Here is a 21,970-nt window from a genome sequence, read left to right on the forward strand (position 1 = left end):
CCACGTAAGTGGGGAACTCTGGATTATCAAAAAAAAAAAAAGAAATACAAAATAATACAATACGGACATATTACCTAATTTGTAATGAGAAAAAGAAAGAGAAAAAAGAAGAGCCAGTCATTACAGTGGACTGGACTATTTAAAGGCCCATAAAGATAACGAGATGTAGCACCAAATCCTACCCGTGATCTTATTACATTTAAAAAATATTTTTTAGTATTAGAAGATTTGCACTTCTCATTACCACCTTCGGCTTTTGGCACTTCACATGCATCATCATCCTTTACTGCCCTTTTCACGGCATGTCTGTATACAATTTCGTTTTTTTTTTAATTACATTTTTATCTATTTCCAGAAATAAAGTTATAAAGAGTGTCGAATTTTAGAGAGGTAAGGTATCAATCTTCCCACCTTCGTGTTGTCACCACCACGCCAATCATTGAACACACACACACACACATGCAATTTTGATTCTTTCTCTCCCTCTAACCATCAAAAAGCTTCATTTTGTTACTTTTGTGTTCGTGATTATTACCTGAGAGCTTCTTCATGGGCTTTTGAGTTTTGTCTGAAAATCAATTTTCCCAAAAAAAAAAGACAATGGAGTCGGAGAAGACGAGTGTTGTGAGTTCTATCGCGAAACCGTCGTGGGCATTCCTTCTCCTAGCTTTCACCGTCTTAGCCATTCTCTCTCACCAAATCTCATCCAATTCCTTCCTCCCTCTCTTCATCCCCACCACGACGACCCGTCTACAAGACCCGGTTACCTGCTCCGAGTTCTTCCTCCACGACCCGTCTCCGAAACAACACGTCATGTCGATAACCGAATTCGGCGGAGTCGGAGACGGAAAGACGTCGAACACAGAGGCTTTCCGCCGCGCCGTACAGCATCTCCGTAGTTTTGCCGCAGAGGGTGGGGCCCAGCTTAATGTCCCGAAGGGCACGTGGCTCTCCGGTAGCTTTAATCTTACCAGCAATTTCACTCTCTTCCTCGAACAAGGCGCTGTGATTCTTGGATCCAAGGTTAGATTCTAATTCAATTGGTTAAGCTTTGTTGGTTCGTAAAGTTTGGTTGGTAAACACTGTAGTTTACGCTCATCACGGTCGGTCACTAGATAAAAGTCCCCTGTGGACCCACCCACCAAGTGTTTGTAACAGAAAAGGTTGTGTTTGAGTGGAGAATCTTGATTAGTAAATCAATAACTTTTTGTTTACACTGATCAAATTCGGATTTGCCTGTTAAAATGTGCTTTTGATTTCACTAGTAGCTCTGTAGAAAAAAAAAGGTCTGGGAAGAAGTGAAAGAAACCATTTTTATATTAGTAAAGATTCTTACAAGAGTTTCGACATGACTAAGACAACTTTTGTCTGAAGCATGTTGATGTACGGATTAGATCTACCAGACTACTTCTGTCGTCTCCTAAGTTCTAATTGAGAGAAGTATTAAATTAGTTTTTCTGTCATGTGCCTTGATACCAAAGAGTTTTTGTTGTTTTTGATATTTGGTTTAAGACTGTCTGCTAGTGTTTTAGCACATTTTCATGTGTCATCTAAACTCAAAAGTCGGTTGTGCTGATATAAAAAATTTCTTTTATTACTTTCTTCGCTTTATTGTTTACATTTGTTCAGTTTACATGAACTTATCAGAGTTATAATATTGATAGCTTTGTCTGTGATCATGGTTTGATAGGAACTTGAGGAATGGCCAATAATAGAGCCATTGCCTTCTTATGGAAGAGGGAGAGAGAGACCTGGTGGTCGACACATTAGCCTCATTCATGGAGACAACCTCACCAATGTTGTCATTACAGGTACTTTACTCTGTTTATATAATACCAATACTTAATTACGCTTATTATAGTTGTTCATCAGTGTAGCCAAAGCTTCTATTATATTCTCATTCCTTGAAATGAATTAAAACGAAATCAGTTTCTAGTAATAAAATAATCATATATATATATATATATATATATATATATTTTTTTTTAATTATTACAGGAGAGAATGGTACAATCGATGGACAAGGGAAAATGTGGTGGGAGTTATGGTGGAACAGAACATTGGTGCATACTAGAGGCCATCTTATTGAGATCAAGAACTCTCATAATATCCTCATCTCTAACCTCACTTTGCTCAACTCTCCTTTCTGGACTATCCATCCTGTTTACTGCAGGTTCCTTAGTTTACACTTCCAAACTGTTTTTGCTTGCATTTATGCTCTGTCACAAACGTACATATCATTCAAATAACCTCTATCAATTTTATTTTGCAGCAATGTTGTAATTAGAAACATGACCATCCTTGCTCCAATGAATGCTCCTAACACCGATGGTATAGACCCAGGTAAAAAATGCTCTATTCCGACCTGGATTGTTTGTGTCTTGTGTTATCTTGTGTCTTATTTCTGTGAATAACATTGTAGACTCAAGCACCAATGTCTGCATTGAGGACTGTTACATCGAAAGCGGTGATGACCTTTTAGCTGTGAAGAGCGGGTGGGACCAGTACGGAATGACCATGGCACGTCCGAGTTCAAACATCATCATAAGACGAATCTCTGGCACTACACGAACTTGTTCAGGTGTTGGAATAGGAAGCGAGATGTCTGGTGGGATATTCAACGTAACCATCCAGGACATTCACGTCTGGGACTCAGCAGCTGGGCTCCGCATAAAAACAGATATAGGGAGAGGAGGTTACATTTCGAATATAACCATTAGTAATGTATTCTTGGAGAAAGTGAAAGTTCCAATAAGGTTTAGTAGAGGCTCAAATGATCACCCGGATGATAAGTGGGATCCAAAAGCTATGCCGAGAGTGAAAGGTATATATATTAGCAACGTTGTGAGTGTGGATTCAAGAAAGGCTCCAATGTTGCTTGGTGTTGAAGGTGCTTCGTTTCAAGACATATGTTTGAGGAATGTTACGATTCTTGGGTTGCCTCAGAGTGAAAAATGGAAATGCAAGGATGTTTCAGGGTATGCTAGTGATGTTTTTCCTGTGTCATGTCCACAACTGTTGCAGAGGAAAGGTTTGGTCTCTCAGTGTGAATAGATGAGTTTTTGAGGTTCTGATTGAACGGTGTTTTGGTTAGTTAGTTTTTTAGATTTACATATGATGATGATGATAGAGGAAGCAATGAGTTTGAACAAGTTTTTTTGTTTGGGTGAAGATTCATGGTCCACTTCACGTGATGTCATCTTGGTTTTCATTTTCACATTTTTTAATTCTTATTTGTGAATTTTGATTATTTTGATACATACTTTGTGCAAACGAAACATACTCTGAATTATTCAATAAAGATGTTTTCCTATTCCCGAATGATGTTATGCAACTATATATCGGGTTATGCAAGCCAGGTTGTTCAACACGGTGAGTAAGAATGAAAGGAAAAAAACCATGTCATCTTAGCCAAGCCACCTTAAAGTTTATCTTGTTGATGTCTACATTTTTTTATTTACTAAAAAACGTAATTATTCATAAACGATCTATTGTTTTTTTTGGCACCAATAAACAATCTATTTAGGATACCATAAAACATATTAGTTAGATGTTTATATTTACATTTATTATATAAAAATTTGAAACATAGTGAATTTCATAAATACCATGAATAAGTGTTTTTCATTAATTGTTAATGGTGTGGATAACAGGTAGAACAATGTTTTATATTGTTTAGATTTATAGAGTCATTTCTTTTATTGATCCGGTCTAGTGCCAAGATGTTTTTTATGATTTAGGGGGAATTAAGTGTTTCATCATTTTGCAAATATTATATATGCATTACTAATTAAAAGATCATCATGATAATTTTATATTCTAAAATTTTTTAAACGGAACATCAAATTACAAATATGTTTAAAATCTCTTTATATACTACTTTCATTAATAATAAATAATAATAATAATAATTCAATATTATCTTTTTGATTATATCAAATTTATTTTCTTACATGATTAATATTTAATTATGCATCTTTCTTTTTCTTAATTTTTAGAAATTTTATAACTGAAAGCTATTATTTTCGGATAACAACACAATATATATAAAAATTATCTTTTTATTTTTAATATATATTTATTTTTTGCTAACTTTTATTATATTAAAATCAATTATCTAATCTAACAAATTTTTTTAAAAATTATTTGATATTTATATTAAATCTTTTATAACAAATAATTTCTTCGAATAAATAAATTTAACTGTATATTAAAGATATCAACGACTTTAACGCTCTCCAACTTCTAACGTTGGAGATTATATCGAAAAATTCAATTCACAAATAATAGTATAGATCAATTAGAGCTTTAATGTTTCCTTTTCACGTATTTTTTGTTTATTTGATCAATAAAAAGAAATTGACTCAGGTATATGTGTGATACATTTTTTTTAACTCATTGTCTATGTGGAAACATGTAAAACTGCTTACATCACAAATTGTGACTAATTTAAAATGTTATTTTATGTTTTTCGATATGGAGAGAATGTGATTGTGTAATTGTTATTATGGGTTTTTATTTACCTCTTTTGTTTTGCTTCATCATTCTGTTTAATCAATTGTTGTCTATCGGCATTAAATTCCCCGGTGGAGTTCGAATTATTCATTTGAATTGACTTCTTTCTTCTTATTGATCAAACCCTTGGAAAGAACAATAAAAACCCTAATGTGACTTTTCACAAATAAAAAACGATAATATGACAATAACACCAAATTTGGTTATGTTTACACAATGATTATCTATCATCTACACTTAGTAGACTTGCATCTCCTTGTGTATCAATCAGGACGCCATATAAATCAAAAGTACAGATTTGTTACATGTGTCTGTACGAAACATCAGACCATGTATAAACTGACGATAAAGACGCGGACACATATATGTATGCGTATGCATGTGATACAAATACATAGATACATATATGTATACACCTAAATAATATATATATGAATGGATAGAAAACAAGAGATTGATAGAAGATCCATAAAAGGTTTTCAGGAAGCAAAATGCTGAATATAATACATAACCTTAATGATAGATACGCTTACAATCACTGAGTTGTGATTATTATATTTAAGAATCTAATCCAACTCCAAGAAAATCAAAGAAAGGAACATCTCTCTTTTCACCATGATCTATCATGGATGTTCCATCTTCTCCTGATGAGTTCTTCTCATGATCTGGTGTAGCTGCCTGATGATCCAACATCTGGTTCGACTTTCTCCTATAAAGATCAGTTTCTTGTTGTGCATTCGAGATCCATGAAGATCCAAACTGATCACTCCTAGGCGCTGAAGCAGAAGTGTAAGGCCAGGGACCGCGACTGTTGTGCATCTGATACCTCTGAAATGGGTATAGGTAATCACTTTGCCTAGGAAGAGGAAAGATAGGGGTCCGAATTTGGTTGAACGGAGAAGTGGGCGTTGAAGATAAGCCGATACGTTTGCGTCTCTTCATGGTGACATGGTAATGGTTCTTGAGAGCGTTATCAGTCCTCCCGGGGAACAGCTTCGCCATGTAGGCCCAACGATTTCCATGGATACGATGAGCTTCGAGAAGCCTCTCTTCTTCCTCCTTAGTGAAAGGTCCCTTGTTGATGTTTGGAGCAAGTTGATTGCACCATCTCTGTCTACAGCTTTGCCCTATGAATCCATATCACTCAGTTATCTATAAAACACATCGATCTAATACAAAATTGATTCTTTTCTATGTTTATAATATATGAGAAAGATCAATATACGAATATATACCTGTTCTTCCAGAGAAAAGTTCACCAATGATGTTCCAGTTCTGGGGACCATATTGTTCCACGAGTTGCTTGAGCTTGTCGTCTTCGAAAGGTTTCCAGAGACCTTTCCGATGACCTTTGGTTTTCTTATTGTCACAACTGTTGCTTCCTCTAGACATTTCGGTGGTTGCTAACTCCATCTCCACCTACATAAAAGGATGAAAATCAAGGCAAAGAAAGAAAAATATATATAAGAATAAAAGAGAGAGGATATTGGTCTCCTCTTCTCTAGGGTTATAGATGGTAAATCACTTTTCTTCTTTTTACAAGATACACTCTTCTTTACTGTAATATGCTTATTATAGTCATTTCAACCAAAAAATGTTTCCTATTAACAAATTTATTTATTTCCACTGGTCTATGCTTAGAATAAATACTTATGCATATAGTAACTAATCATTCTTGTTATTTTCCAAAATATGTCTTATTTTGTTGTATTCCATTCTTATTTTGTTGTATTCCATTCTATTCTTGTGATTCCTAACAAGGGAATTAATCATATTTTCCAAGGTGCAATTAGCTGTAAATCGAATAAAAAAACAAACCACAAGTCATATACCATTGGTTGTATGACATTTGTGACGTACATTTGACTTATAGAATTTTAAGCATATACTTTTTAGCAAAAAAAAAAGAGTGTTCATGTTAGATGGCATCGTTTCAATGCTACTGAAGTCTGAAGTATTCAAGTCTAAATCCAATGTGTCAAACATAGTAAAATCAAAGTTTCTTTTACATTTTGGTTAGTAGATGTTTAAGAGTAGTGAGAACAAGTTCAAAATTTCGATCTTCTACAATTTGTTTGTTTTTTCTTTTTCTTTTTCTTAATCTACAACTCGTAACACACATTCATGAGCAGGAGCGGATCTAGAAAATAATTTAATATGGGACAAAATATATATTTATTTATTTATAAAAAATTTTTCATAATATATATTGATTTAAACTTTAATTATATATTAATAGAATGAATTATTCTTTAAATTATAATTTTTAAAGAATATTTTTTTAAAAAATTACTTAAGAAAGTTTGAGTCAATTATAAGGTAAACATGTACATATTTGTTATGTTAAATACTTTTTATTAGTTATTTTAATATAAGTATTAAAAAGAAAATTGATAAAAATAATTGTTAAATTAAAACTTAAATAAAATAATTTATATTGTTGAAAAGGTAAAACTAATGTTAAAGTAAAGGGAGAAAACAAATCTTTTTCATTCGATAGCAAAAAAAAAGGAAAAAGGAAGACTTATTTTATAAAAATATGACTAAAATAAAATAAAGTGTACAAAATTTTGAAGGAAAAGGAGTTCAAGAGATTCAAACATGGGTTGCATGGAGCACTCTTAAGTCATTCAAACCATCAGAGCTGGGTTGCATGGAACACTCTTGAGTCATTCAAACCATTAGAGCTGCCAACGTTTATATGTATTTTTACAAGAGCTTTTTATAATTTAGTATGTGGCATTTGCCACACCTTCTCAAAAGGTGGATCCGCCCCGGCATAAAACCCACTCAAATTTTGGTATTCAATATTTGGATGGTGTCTTTTTAGTGTTACCAGGCCCGGTCCAGTCTAGATTATTGCCTAAAGCAAAATTGGCGCCCCTGTGCTTCGAATTAAGAAACCAGTAGGATACATGCATGTTTATTTTTATGCCCATAAATATATAGGCTAATTTGGCGCATAAAGCTGGTGCTTCCCCAGCTTTAAGTCAGGGCCGATACTGATGTTACTGGTGTATTCGAGTCCAAATCCAATGTGTCATAACATTTAAAAATTGTTAAATTAGCTTGCATAATCAAGATTTTTATTACATTTTGGTTACTAAAAATTTATAAAGTTAGAGAGTTTAAAATTTAGAATTTTTCATCAATATTGTTTCTTTTGTTTTATCTACAACTCATATACACGGTCATGTATACTAGCATGTTAGATTTGTGGTACATGCATTCAGTCAAATTTTGACATTCAATACTATTACCATTGGTTGTATTATCATTATTATTTTCGATTGGTTGTATTATAAAAGTAACGTACCTTTGAGTTATAGAATTTTAAGCAAAATTATACTAATAATTTTTAGCTAAAAAAGAACGATGTTCATGTTAGATGGCGTCCTTTTAGTGCTACTGAAGTATTCGAGTCTAAACTCATGTGTTGGAAATTGTCAGGTTAGTGGCTTATATGATGAAGATTTTTTTTTTTTTAATTTCATTTTAGTTACTAGAAATTGAAGAGTAGAGAGAATACGTTTAAAATTTTGAAACTCGGCTATACTGTTTTTCTTTTGTTTTTATCCACAACTCATACACACTAATACATAAATAACTACAGGAGCAAATCTAACAAGTCAAGTTTTGATATCAATATTTATTACCACCGTTTTATCCATATTTTCTAAGTAAGATAACACAAATCTCATTCTATCTCATAATCATATCCTCATTTTCCCTATTATCATTTCTCTTACGATTTGCGCACTACTAAAAAATCATTTAGGTTCACCCCTGCACATATATACAGGGACAATAGTAAGGAGAGAGGTGTGCACATGCACCACCCATAATATTTTCAAAAATTAGTGTGTTTCTCAGCCTAATTTCATATATACACATATTGTCACCCAATGAGAATCAGTTTGGATTCGCCACTGCACACAGTAAAAATTATTGGGTTGGATGTTACGTGTTGAGATCTTACCTTTTTAAAGACATCGAACATGGGGATGGATATGTACGTGCTGTTACGTTGCTGTTGTGTTTTTACAATGAGGATCTGAAGCAATGTCCCAACCACGAGGATCAAAAAAGATTAATCTCTCATCTTCATCATCATAATCCTTCAAATCTAAACATCTTCCTCTTTTCTCCTCACCAGCCCTTAAGCCCTCCACTACAAGAAAGAGGCTTCCATAGCGAGAGTCAGATTTGTCGAGATGTCCTCGGAAGACCTCATTTCCGATATTGTTCCGACAAACCACAAGACGTCGGAGTTTGGCTCTCGGAAATAATGATATGTCGGTATGTATCGGAATTTACCGAGAAAACACGTTCTCGGAAAACTTGTCGGTAGAGGTTGTCGGTATTTACCGAGGCTCTTCCGAGAAATATAAAAATTTAATTAAAAAAAATAAATTCGAAATAATGAAAATGCAAATAAAGATAATAATATTAAAATTATCAAATATTCACTAAAATAAACAAATAAAAATTTTAAACAAAAATCTGAAGCTCCGGCGGTGGAAAGAGGTGTCGGTGGCACAAACGGCAGTTTTAGTGAACGGAGAAACTGTTGGCCCAAACGGCGGTTCTGGTAAACATCATCGACGGTTGACTTATCCAAAAAGAATCTGAAAATATAAAACAGATCTACATGAAGAAACAGAGAAATGAGAAGATTGAGAAGAAGATGAACAAAAGAGAAGATGAAAAGGACTGAGGCAAAGAAAACAAAAGGCAAAAACAAAATGGACTTATCTTTGCTTCTAAGAAGAAAGTTGAGGACCCCATGGGCTTTCTTATGACTTTTCTTCTTGCTGCTCTTAAGGTCTTGAAAACAGAGACTGAAATCACAAAGAAGTTTGTGACAAAAAAAAAAAATTCCTAGAAGTTGAGAAAAAAATAGATCTAAATAAGGAGTTGCGACGAAAAAGAAATAAGATAGAAGGGAATACAACCAAATTATGACTGGTTTAAAGAAACTAAGGAAGAAGATTACAGGATAAAGAAGAGAAAAGGAAGAAAGTAAAATTAAAAGAACTTGAAGAAAGATAATGGATCGAAGAAGGGGAGAGAAGGTATAAAACATTTATTTTCGATCAAATTAATAAAAGTTATTTTAAAATTAATAGAAATGTTAAAAATATATTGATATTCTGTAGGTAGCCACTGTAGAAAGGCGCCACACACTTATCGTGAGACTTCCGACGAATTCTTGTCTACTTTTCCGATTATTTACCGAGAATAATTTTATTTGTCGGTATATAAACTTCCCGAGAAATTTACGACAACTCGTTCCAAGAGACTACCGACAAAACCTTTATGTCGGAACTTTCCGATGAGATTGTAACAAAATTTTGTAATTCTCGGAAAATTCTCAATAATCTATCAGGTTTTTTCTAACAAAAAAGATTCTCGGTAAATTTCATCGGAGGATACACATCTTTCTTGTAGTGCTCTTGCGTCTCCTGCATATTTTTCAGTTCCATTAAAATAATTTACAAAGAAAAGACAAAAAATTGAAGAATTAATTGAGTACCTTTGTGAAAATATCCAGTGCTTCCTGGAAGGTCTTTGTCTTTATCACACACAATGCCTCCTCTCGGGCATTTTCTATTTGATCGAGAGGCAACGTCCTGGGCTCTGTCTCTATCGACGACTTCCTCTGTAACATCTCCACTCTTGCCTACTTCCATTTTAATTAGCTTCAAGAAAAAACTGTTGAATCTCCGGTTTTGGTATTATATTAAGAGAAGAGTGGATATTTGATTCATGTAACCTCATGTTTATATAGTACTACTACGATATGGGGACGTAAGTAAGACATAAGACGTTGTGTCACGCAACGTGGCATGGTGTGGCGGGTTTAGCCGGTGTCTTTAGACACGTTACATGTCAAGAATGGTGGCGGCCATGCACGTGTCGGTTTGGTAATGAACAGTAGTCAAGACTGGAATGCAATTTCGATTTGCATGAAGACTGTAAACGTAAACGAGAGAGTTCTACTTTCTCCCACGATTTTTATTTTTGATTATTATATTGTTTTAAGTGACGGTTGGTAGGCGCAGTGAGATATTTTCTTGGAATGTAAAACCATCTTTAACGCTGATTCTAATATGGGTTTTTAAGCCCAAATTTAATTAAAATGTAAAAATAAAAGAATTGGGCTAAGAGGTCGGTTCCGGAAACCTTACAGAAAAAGCGTCTCTTGCTCGTCTCTTCGTCTCTCTCTCTCTCTCTCTCTCTCACCCTTTCCCACAGAGAATCTCAAATTTCTCACACCAAATTCAATTCATTTTTGACGGTGGTTAGGCCTGGGAATTTAAATCAAAGCCCGCGGGGCCCGCCCCATTTGATCCGCCGCGGGGCGGGTGCGGGTCGAGCGTTTTGAAAAAATTAAGTCACGGGTGTGGGTGCGGGTTAAGACTATTTTTTGCGGGGCGGGTGCGGGTTGGTGGATTTTGATTTGCGGATACCCGCCAACCCGCAAAATAAAATAAAAAAACAAAAAAAATCTTTTTTTTTTGAAAAATTCGATTTTTTTTAGAAAAATAATTAATTTCAAAAAAAAATAATTAAACTTTTAAAAAATAATATAAAAAATTACTTATAAATATATTATTTTATAGAAAAACTAATTAAATAATTATTTTTTTAATTAAAAATATAACCCGTGGGTCCCGCGGGTTACCCGCAAAATAAAGCGGGGCGGGTGCGGGTATTAGTTTATTTCTTTGCGGGTTGAGCGGGTCGAAATTTTAACTAAAAAAAAGAAACGATCCGCGGGTTGGCGGGTCATGCGGGGCGGGTCGACCCGCGAACCCAGGCCTAACGGTGGTGCTGCTTGTGATCTGCACTTGCACTTATCTCAAGATGCAGTTCCCTGCCATTCTCGAGCAAAAAAAAAATCAGTTGACCCAGAAGAAGAAGATGCCGAGGAGAAGGATTACGAGAACTCTGAGAAGAAGATGGGAAACCATGGCGTTGAGAGATACGGATCTTCTTCTTCTTCAGTGTTCGATTTCTCTGCATCGATCCCATTCCGCTAGAGACTTTGGCCTTCCTTCAGCTAATGACGTTTTCTCTCAGGTTATCATCACTCTCTTTCTCAGAATCCATCAAATTTCGAGGAGTTATTGACTAGATTCGCTGCAGGAACTGAATGATTTCTTATTTTGGATTAAAATTTGTTAGATGGATCCATAAAGTTCTGTGTAAATATTTGCAGATATCAGGGCCACCAGAGTTTCTAAACAACCGTACAGAAGCTGATGAAGAAGCCACTGCTAGGGATGCTGAGCATGCTAAGCGTATGACCCAGTAAAAAGAAGAAAGCTAAACCTAAAGGTATTCTATCCACAACTTGTTTGCATCTTTGTAGAATTTTGGTTGATCTCAAGAATGAAAGGTTCACCTTTTGATGATGTTAATTGCGTATCCTCATGTTTAGGTTCACATGATTATAGAGCTGTACGTGAAAGGTTAACTTTTGTAGAAGCTTATTTTAGGGTACTTTAAAGCATAGACATTGTGAATTAGAGAACCAGGAACTGGGTTGTTGTCTCTATTTAATTTGGTCTCTCAGTTCTGCTTATGAAGGCTACTTCATACTTACGGTTTCAGCTGGTTTATAGGTGTTGTCATGGAAGCAAAACCTCAGCTTGTGGGGATCCATGAGAGAGTCAGAAACGATATTGTGCACAACCTTCTTAAGAGAATAGTGGAAAGCGAATATCTACTGCAACCAATCCAAATGCAGAAGAAGTTGCAGATCTCTTGAGGTATGGATATATACCCCTTTGTCTCTTCATCATTCTTTCGTGAACTCATATTGCAAAATCTGAGCTTGATTACTGGTTGCGTGTGGTTGATTATCACAGGTTCGAGCTATATTGTTGGATCCTTCTTGCTCTGGCTCTGGAACCATTACAGATCGTCCGGACCATCTCCTTCCTTCTCATTCAGCAGGTTCAACTGATTCTTCTCTGTGTATATGTGTGTGTTCTATAACAAATTTGTTCGTCCTTCTCCTTCGTGATGAAAATGTTCTAAAACAATTTGGTCTTCCTTTTCCTTTGTCCTTCCTTTGTTCTAAAACAATTTGTTCTTAATATTTTTTTTAAGAACCTTTGAATAAAAAACTTGCATTGGACCACACAAATATTCACATCTCTTAACTAATCTTTTAAATTCACTTTTCCAACTTAAAAATATTAAAAAATGAATAAGAGCTTCTAAGTGTCTCTTAGGGATAATGATGCTCTAAGTACGTGGATTTTTTTTTTTTTTTGAGAAAGACGTGGAAGTTTTGTTGATATTATTTTACAGGGACATTAGGTTTCGACGGCCATCCACTTTGGACATATTATTATTTTGAATCTAATCAATGATGTTTTCAATAATTTAATATGTAACAATCAAACTAATTAACATCCCATTACTAAGAATTAGGAAGACTACTTCCAAAGAGAGAAAGAGTTTCTTTAATAATAAAAAAAAAGATAAGAGGAGTGCTTTACAAGTAAATTGCAATTTTATGAACATACAACGAAAGCTAAGTAGCCAAGTCTCCCTATGAAAAGTTTAAATTGTTTCACCAGCAGTGATTCCAGAAGAGCCGCCTCCTCCTCCTGCTCAAACACCAATTATCTGATTCAGCATCACCCATTTTTTTCTTAAAAAATACTCACCAAGGCATTTAATTCAGTATCCTTGTCGTCTATGGCGCTGTCACGGCTGGGTCGTTTAAGAGCTCCTGAGTCCATTGCCATACAAGTGTTAAGTTAAGCTTAACTTCATTTCCACCATCACTATTACAGGATTAGAAGCAATTGTCCCTTCTAAAACAAGAGAATCAAGTTCTGTCTCCTTTTGTTCTCTCTCTAACTTAACTATAAACATCACTATTACTATGACTTTTATGTTTGTCAAGAGTCTCCTTTCTTCTTTGCTGATAGCACAGATTGTCAAACTCTAGTAGTGCAACTCTTGCTTGACACCTTTCTTTTAACATGTTTCATTGGAGCAAAAAGTAGATCGTAGAGACGTTCATTTACATCATTAGCAATTTTCAGCGGCCCGTTCGGATCCTGCATGCATAGATGGTGTTGGCATTTTATCACTCTGTTTCTCATCCATATATATAAATATATTTTTTTTTTTGTAAACTGGCATAAATCCATATTTTTATTTCCATGAAATAAAGCTAATGCTTGGCAAAACTGAAAGACACAACTGAAATTTACAAGCTTACCTTAACGGCAACAAAGAGAAGTGGATCTGAAGGCGTGTAGTGTAGATCATATATATAGTGTGATCCATCCTCAAACATCTGAAAAGACACCTCAAACTATAAACATGCAAAATGCCGAAAGAAATGGTATACGAGATGGAAACATGTACGTAAAATCTCAATCCCTTCAGTTGGCAAAACCTTCAACATTGGAGATAGTTGTTGTGGTTTTTAGACAAAGCTACTTAACCTGTTCAGTGTTCACTGTAAAGTAAACCGGATCATAATGTCTTAACCGGTATAATATCTATTGATGTAGTTTAGTATCCTCTTTTGCTAAATTAATCGTAACCCTAACCTTAACAATAAAAGCTTCCAATAAAGAAGGGTTTGGTTCGTTTCGGCAGGAAGAAACCTAAATATGGCAGTATCCTCTTTTGCTAAAGTAACCGTAACGTTTTTTGTCTAGATTTATCTTCAACTTTTCGTATTGATTGCGTTCGATTATGCGTAAAATATGCAGCCTTGGCAGCAGATTAGGTCTGGTCAATTGTCCTCGACCATGAAAAGTCTGTGTGTAGAACAGGTCACCGTCGGTAATTCCGTGATACTAACCGTTGCAGTTCTTGTCGGTCACGAAAAGAGCAGTACGTTGATTTGAATCCTTGAAGTTTTCAACTTATTTAAATCCCTGATCACTGAAAAATTCTCTTTGTCTTTCTAGAGCGTGACGATGTGAAAAAATTGAGAGCACAGCTCCATCAGATAATTGGGATTGTGAGATCGTGATGCAGCGTTTCGTTGCAAAGTCGCAAGCTGTTAAATCTGTGAGGAGGAAGGTAACTGTATTTTAAGGGATCCAAATCAGATAGGGAGAGAATATGTAGTTTTGATGGGATATGCATCTGAAATTTCTATATCTTTTGTGTGTTTGGGTGGGGTGGGGGGGTGTGGTTGGAGACAATTCTAAGGTATGTAGGTGAATAATAGTGCTTTTCTTTTAGATTTGGCCGTGTTGATAAACTCGTGCCTGCCTTTTCCTTTCAGATGAAGAAACTGATGAGAGAAATTTGGTTATCTAGGGAAACATGATGATGATGATGATGATTACTCAACTCAAAACAAACAACAATCTCTGCTCTTCTACTTGCTTCATGTTTTTTTATATCGATATTATTATGCGAAAATCATACGCAAATATAGGCAATTGGTTGGAATCTCTATATCTTTATATTCTTATAAATTTTAAGTTTATTGTTTCCTCTTCTGCAAGCAAATCAATTACCGAAGTAATATATATATCAATTGGTTGAAATCAAATCTATTCTTATAATTAGTGTAATTATGGTTACAGTTTCTATATTTAATAGGTACATTAAAGATACGACATTGGAGATATTCTGTTTTGATTAATAGAAGATATTGATTTTGAGTTTGTATTTATTGTTTTGTTTTTTTATAAAGCTTAGAAAATGAATGGGATGATTGGTTGGTTGATACATCCTATAAAGAAGACAAAAACTATAGGTTGTTTGAATATTAATGTACATCGATCGATGCATGATGTAAGTTGACTATATAAAACTTGAACATAATCATTTCAAACTAAAGTATAGGTAGGTTATAAGCATTTGTTATAATGTAGTTAATATATTTTAAATATTACATAAGTCAAGTGATTCACGTTTTCGTAAAAATAAAATTCAAGTTCATTATTGGGTCGTACTCATACGTAATAAGCTACGTTAAATATGATGTATTTTTGAGTTCATTTAATGACATTAAGTTTAAATTTGATTAAGAAAAACTCATTAATTTAACTGGAAAAGACAATCATTAAAATAGGTAGGTTTATTTAATGACTTTAAGTTTAAATTTGATTAAGGAAAACTCATTAATTTAACTGGAAAATACAAGCATTAAAATATGTAGTTTAATTTATTTCTCAATGGCATGGAAATATAAATAAGTTAGAAAACTTAGGGGTATTTTTTAATTGGTACTTCTCTTTTAATAATAGAGATTTTTTAATTGGTATTTCTCTTTTAATAATAGAGACATGTTCGTAAAATTTGAAGAAAATATATTTTTGTTAATGGAAATGATCCATTAGATAATAACATGTGGACCTCATAAAAATTTGAATCTAACGAAATCTAACAAAACAAACACGTAGTATTTTGAAATAAATGAAAACGTAGTCCAGTTTGCTACGCCATGGTATTCTACGGGTTGTTATTAAAAATGATAGGGTTAAGTTTTTCTTTGAACGAATATAGGGTTAAGTTATGATTTATTTGCTTGTATATAATAGGTTTAAGTTAATAATGAAAGGATCCAACAGCCTTGTATAAATAGATTTTTTCAGAATGTTTCTCTTTTAACGGTATAGATTCTTATGTAGAAGTTCAAGTGCATTTCAGTGATACAATGAAACAATAATGAGCAAACAAAACACAAAAGTAACCTGCTTCTCTTTCTTAACTGGCTGGTTTAAATGAATTTATATGGTCTTATGTCCTTTCACCAAAAGTTTCCACAGCACGCAATTATCCCTCTGACGACAACTGTCCGCAAGTTTAAACCCGCAGCTTGCTCCTTGGTCGTCGCATCTTTCACACTCATGGAAGAGCAGCTGCGAGCTCTCCCGGCAAGGATGGATCTACGCATCATCTTCTTCGATTGATTTGGGGAATTAGGGTTTGCTTTCCTCGCGTTTGTTTGCCTCTTCAAAGCGAAGCAATATGTGTCTTAGATTTTCGCTTCGGTTCTTATCGAACCCAATCGATGCGATAATATAACCGAACATAACTCAAATTTTTGTGTGTGTATCTTAGGGTCATTATAAGTAAATTAGGTTTTGCCTTCATCGTACGTACCTAGCATACATGCACGTCTATAGTGTGGAGATAATGGAAGCATGGATTAAGCTCGTGTTGAATTTGCATGATTGTCTCTTCATGTTGTGACCATTGATGCAAACAGTTGTTTGTGTCAATGCTTATATAACAGATTTGGTCGTGTGATATGCTTGTATTAGAGAAAGCAAGAAACTAGCACATCCAAACCTAATCAATATATTATTAAAAGAGAAGTACCCATTTGAAAATGTTCTTACTTCATTAATTAAATTCTTTTTTTTTTTTTTTATCTTTTTCAGTTGCATTTATGAAATATCCTAAAACGAATAAAACTGCCTAATTTATTACTTGTCTTTTCAGTTACATTAATGAAATATGCTTAAATGAATTTAAAATTCCTATTTTATTGTTTGTCTTTTTCAATTACCTTAATGAAATATCCTTAAATAAATTTGGACATAATGTCATTTAATCAACCAAAAAAACTCATGAGTTATCTTTACGTGCATAATTTTAATAATGAAGATTTTTAAAAACGTGCTTCATTAAAATGTTACCTAAAACATGCAACACTAATATCTAACATGCATCAATAAAACTAGAATTTGACTCACACAATTGTACGGATATTATTTTCATTTAGTTAAATTTAAAAATAATTATTTATTCAAAAAATATTTAAGAATGGCTATGGTTTTAAAAATTATATGGTATTATTTGCTCATAACTCATTTTTCATTTGATAAATTGTTAGAAAGAAAATTTTAGCATAATATAACTCAGTTGTCATTTGCTAAATTTATGGTTTTTATTTATATTTTTTATTATTTAATTATAATATTTTCATTTTATATTTGAAAGATAAATGAATTTTATTTCAAACAATATTTTTGTAAATGTATTTTTTTAAATAATCAATTAAAATTGTTATTATCATTGAATGTCATTATTTTGACATAATATGAGTTTTCGTTTACATCAAAACTTATCATATTTTAGGATAATTTTAATTTAAAGTGTAATTTTCATATTTTTCAAACAAATTCTAAAAATATTTTTTAAATATTTTGTTATAATTGTTAAAAAAATATTGAGTTACATTTCAAATGAAAATGTAAAGATATTAAAAATATTCTAATTAAAATATGTAAAATTTAATATAGTTTTAAGGAAATGGTCAAAATAAAAAAAAATTACACATAAAATAATCATGATTTTTGTTAAATGGGCGGATCATTATTTATATGATATCGCACACGAAAGAAAAATTTTTGTTTTTAAAATTATCTAATTAACTCTATACTCATTTTTTATATTTTTTATATGATATCACACATTCATAAAAAATAGATAGTTTAAGATGCAAAAAAAAAATATTTACTTAATGAATATAATATGAACGAATATTACAAATACATCATTTAATAAAATAAATAGTTAAGAACTGAAAATTCATATCCTCAGGGTCTAGTACTATATTAATATGAAACCCACTTATATGGCCGTGTGATATGCTTGTATTAGGGATGGCCAAATATATAAACCGAACCCAAAAACCCGAACCGAACCCGATCCGATAAAAATGAATCCGAACCGATCCGAACCCGACATAAATAGCGAATTGATCCTTTTTTTGGTAATACCCGAACCGAACCCGGACCTAAATGACTATTCGATAGAACCCGAAACATTTAAAATCACAAAAAGAACTTCTACCAAATATGATCTTAATTCTTAATATGTATCCAAAATACTTTAATTTAAGATATTATTGAACTTGTAAAATAATTATATGTTACATAAAGGTAGATGGTGAAATGTGGCGGTTGAAGCGTGAAGTTTTTAGATTTTGGTTTTGTTTTCATTGAATAATGTTTCTTATGAAGATATGAAGAGAACTTAGCTTTTGTTTTATGATTTCATTTATCTCGTTTTCTTTCTATCACTAACTATGTTTATTTTTCACTTGATTTTGAATGATTACGTTTTATGTTTTTTCTTATTTTTGAATCGATTTTACTTATGTTTTGGCTATTAAAATATGTACAAATCATGTATTTAAATCCGAAGAATCGATTTCATTTATGTTTTAATTACAAAATAGATACAAATCATGTATTTTTAAACCGGAGAACCGATTGAGACCCGAACCCGAAAGTACAATGGATTATACCGGTTCTTTGAAGATTTACTAACCCCGACCCGAACCCGATAGAATCCAAACCGGTCTCGAACCGAACTTTTATATAAGCCGAATGAGGTTGATTTTGATAAATCCGAAAAACCAAAACCCGAATGGATAAAACCGAAACCCGATTGGGACCCCGAATGTCTATGTCTAGCTTGTATTTTAACCAAAAAAATTATTTAAACTATTAGACCTTTATTTTCAGTCTGAAATTTATATCTATTTTTCTAGATATAACGTGTACTTGTAATAAAAAATTAAATAAAATGAAATCAGTTACTTCGTGAAATGAAGATGATAGATACCATCTGACGTACTTTAGTTGACCATTCTTGTTTCTAAAGAAAGAAAGCAAAAGACAGAACAAAGACGAAGACTCTTATTATCTTTTGTCTTTTTTTTTCCCTCTCTATCTCTAGCTTGGTGATGATCTTGAAGCAAGAATCATGACCGTCCTTCACAGATCTCTGTCGGATGATATGACAAACAACACGGCCTGTGAATCGTTGACGGATTGCATCGAAGACTTGAGGGAATCAGGATCTTGTTCATCCACTTGTCTTAACTACTGTCTTTCCATCTGCAAGATCGTCTCTGATCCGCCTCCAGTGATTCACCGCGACCTTGACCATAAAATAAAGAAGATCATAATCATCACGGCTTCCTCTCTCATCACAACTCTGTTTCTCCTTACTTTACTCGTTCTCTGTTTCAAGTGGTACAACAGGAGGAGAAGATCAACAGCGTTATCAAGAAGCATAGAGGAAGCTAGGACTCGGGATTTTGATGGACAATCACCTGCAATGATCGATCATCCGGTTTGGCATATCAGAACCATTGGCTTGAATCCAGCGGTTATAAGTTCGATCAAAGTGTGTAAGTATAGTAAAAGAGATGGTGTTGTCGAAGGAACTGATTGTTCTGTTTGTTTAAGTGAGTTCGAAGAAGAAGAGATGCTTAGATTGTTACCAAAGTGTAGACATGCTTTTCATCTTTCTTGTATTGATACTTGGCTTAGATCACACACCAATTGTCCCCTTTGTCGTGCTCCTATTGTAAATGATGATGATGGGGACGATATAGAGGAGACCCTTGTGAGTATCAATGGAGATATCGATGAAGAAACTGAGAGGGATGATGAGGTTGAAGCTGATGGTTTTCTTGGTATAGATATTAGAGATGGTGAAGCAGATAAGTCACAGCAGCGAGTGAGACGATCAGTGTCGTTGGATTCGATGTCAGGTTTAAGGGTAAGTGAAGTTGTTGTTGTTGCTGGTAGAGGGAAAGAGAAGGTGAAGAGAGGCAATGTTGTTGGAACTTCTATTGTTGAGAGGTCAAGTTTCTTGAAGAGGTCCATCTCTGACATTGGTAAGTAGTAGCCTAGTAGGAGCTTTATATACTAAAAGTTCTTGTAGCCAAGATGGTGATCACATAAATTATATTAAGGTGATACAAAGAAGAATATGATTTTGTGCATTTTGTTGTTTATAAAGCTACTCCTCCTGTACTCAAGTGTAAAGAGTTGTCACAGCTTTTGTTTTGCCATAGATTCACTAGGTTGTAGATTAAGTTGATAAGATACTCCAAAAGTTTCATTTTGATTGCTTCTCTGTTTATCATTTCTATCAATAATACTATCCATCAGGGGAAAGTGTCTCTCTGCACACTATTTTCAACAATTCATTAGTAGTATCATGTTGGGTATGTCCCTTCAAATTAAATGTAACTAGGATAAGACCCGCGCGCCCGCGCGGGTTTCAAATTTGTTTTTAGATATAATTTTATTTTAATTATTAGTGTTATATATAGTTAATCATTTACCAAATAACTAATTCTATAATATTATATTTCCAAATGATTTTTTTTACCATATTTGTGTGTTAATAAAATTTGTGGTTTCAAATTGTGATTAGTATAACATTTTCTGTACATTTTTATTTTACTGCATTGGCCTTGTCATATTAGTTTGGAGATTGTATTATAAGATAACAGTTTTGAAATTATTTTATCCATAATTTACAGATTATTACAATTTAGAACTAACGTGTATATTTATATTTTAAATTATTAGCAATTCAAAATTAATCAATTATGTTGGAATTTATTTAATTTTATTTATTTCTTAAAATAAGTATGTACACTAATGGTTAAATATTGGGGCTTACAAAATCTAAACTATCTAGAGGGTATTTTTCTTTAATCCTAAAGGGTATAAATGATCGTTCGTTGATTGTTTATATAATTTTGTTTACATTCTGGTTAAAACTTTAAATGTTTGGTTATCTATTATTATTGTTAGTTGGCTTGTTAGACTTATATAATGATATTTGTTATGCTTTGCATGATTTTGGACGTTAGGATAATCACGTTCCTTCACCATACCACAAATGAAGACAACAACCTTTCCGAACAACAGGAAAAATATACGCTTAGTATTACTTATCTATATAAATACTTCATGAGATAAAAGCAATGTAGAACCATCTAGCATTAGTTATAAGATTGAGATATTTCCTTTACTATACATGTTTGGTTATTGTTGCATACTTTATATGTCAATGATTGTCTTATATAACTACAAAATTTAAAATAAATTGCTTCAATACAGAGAATGATTTTGTTTGTCTAAAACGATAACAAAATCATTCTTCTATAAAATAAATGTTCGATAATAAAAAGAAAATGTTGTTCATATAGCTTAAAACAGTCTTACGAACCAGAATATACTTCCACGAGAGCGGACATGTGGGTCTTTCAAACCTGCAAAGAGAAAACTGGTAAATAATTATAGTTCTCTTTCTTTCTATCACATACACGAAAACACAAATACATATCTTTAATAAAGTGAACACATAGCTCCATAAAACGTGGATTATTTGAATAGATTAAAACGACATACCTTATGATTCCTACGTCTGATTCCTTTTGCAAGAAGGGTGAATTTTAACACCCTCCAAAAACCAATAAATAGTTAGTATTATAGTCAAGTAACGTGCATCTATATGTAGAGAAGTAACATGCATTTATATATAAAAGCCTTTTGTAAAAAGAAAAACATGCATTTATATATAGATAAATGACTTACTGTTTGATCAGCAAGAATGTATTCAAGTGATTTTCCTCAATAACTTGTGTTTTGCCTGCAAGAGTGAAAATGGGGACCGCTTTTCCATGGTT

The 21,970-nt window shown here is 33.2% G+C and overlaps 3 protein-coding genes, 1 long non-coding RNA gene and 1 pseudogene across 4 annotated transcripts; 3 read left to right on the plus strand and 2 right to left on the minus strand.

The window, feature by feature from the left end:
• Positions 1–141: 141 nt before the first annotated feature.
• Positions 142–3,317, plus strand: LOC106407515 (probable polygalacturonase). Its single transcript, XM_013848384.3, has 5 exons — positions 142–1,023; positions 1,691–1,811; positions 1,999–2,173; positions 2,273–2,343; positions 2,423–3,317. Exons 1-5 carry the CDS (start codon positions 601–603, stop codon positions 3,052–3,054), a joined length of 1,422 nt encoding a protein of 473 aa, XP_013703838.2. The 5' UTR covers positions 142–600; the 3' UTR covers positions 3,055–3,317.
• A 1,727-nt stretch (positions 3,318–5,044) lies between these two features.
• LOC106408603 (transcription factor MYB54) lies at positions 5,045–6,092 on the minus strand. The gene is made up of 2 exons (XM_022705871.2): positions 5,751–6,092; positions 5,045–5,642 (listed from the first exon to the last, which is right to left on the minus strand). Exons 1-2 carry the CDS (start codon positions 5,926–5,928, stop codon positions 5,074–5,076), a joined length of 747 nt encoding a protein of 248 aa, XP_022561592.2. The 5' UTR covers positions 5,929–6,092; the 3' UTR covers positions 5,045–5,073.
• Positions 6,093–8,944: 2,852 nt separating this feature from the next.
• On the minus strand, positions 8,945–10,245 carry LOC125590157. The gene is made up of 2 exons (XR_007326363.1): positions 10,052–10,245; positions 8,945–9,980 (listed from the first exon to the last, which is right to left on the minus strand). It is a non-coding gene; the product is annotated as an uncharacterized LOC125590157 (long non-coding RNA).
• Positions 10,246–11,309: 1,064 nt separating this feature from the next.
• LOC106397999 lies at positions 11,310–12,522 on the plus strand (annotated as a pseudogene).
• Positions 12,523–19,113: 6,591 nt separating this feature from the next.
• LOC106376691 (RING-H2 finger protein ATL54-like) lies at positions 19,114–20,457 on the plus strand. Its single transcript, XM_048763325.1, has one exon. The coding sequence runs from the start codon at positions 19,240–19,242 to the stop codon at positions 20,167–20,169; it is 930 nt and encodes a 309-aa protein (XP_048619282.1). The 5' UTR covers positions 19,114–19,239; the 3' UTR covers positions 20,170–20,457.
• The last annotated feature ends 1,513 nt before the right edge of the window (positions 20,458–21,970 follow it).

This window comes from Brassica napus, chromosome C7 (genome assembly GCF_020379485.1).
Source record: "Brassica napus cultivar Da-Ae chromosome C7, Da-Ae, whole genome shotgun sequence".
In the NCBI taxonomy this organism is placed as follows: domain Eukaryota; kingdom Viridiplantae; phylum Streptophyta; class Magnoliopsida; order Brassicales; family Brassicaceae; genus Brassica; species Brassica napus.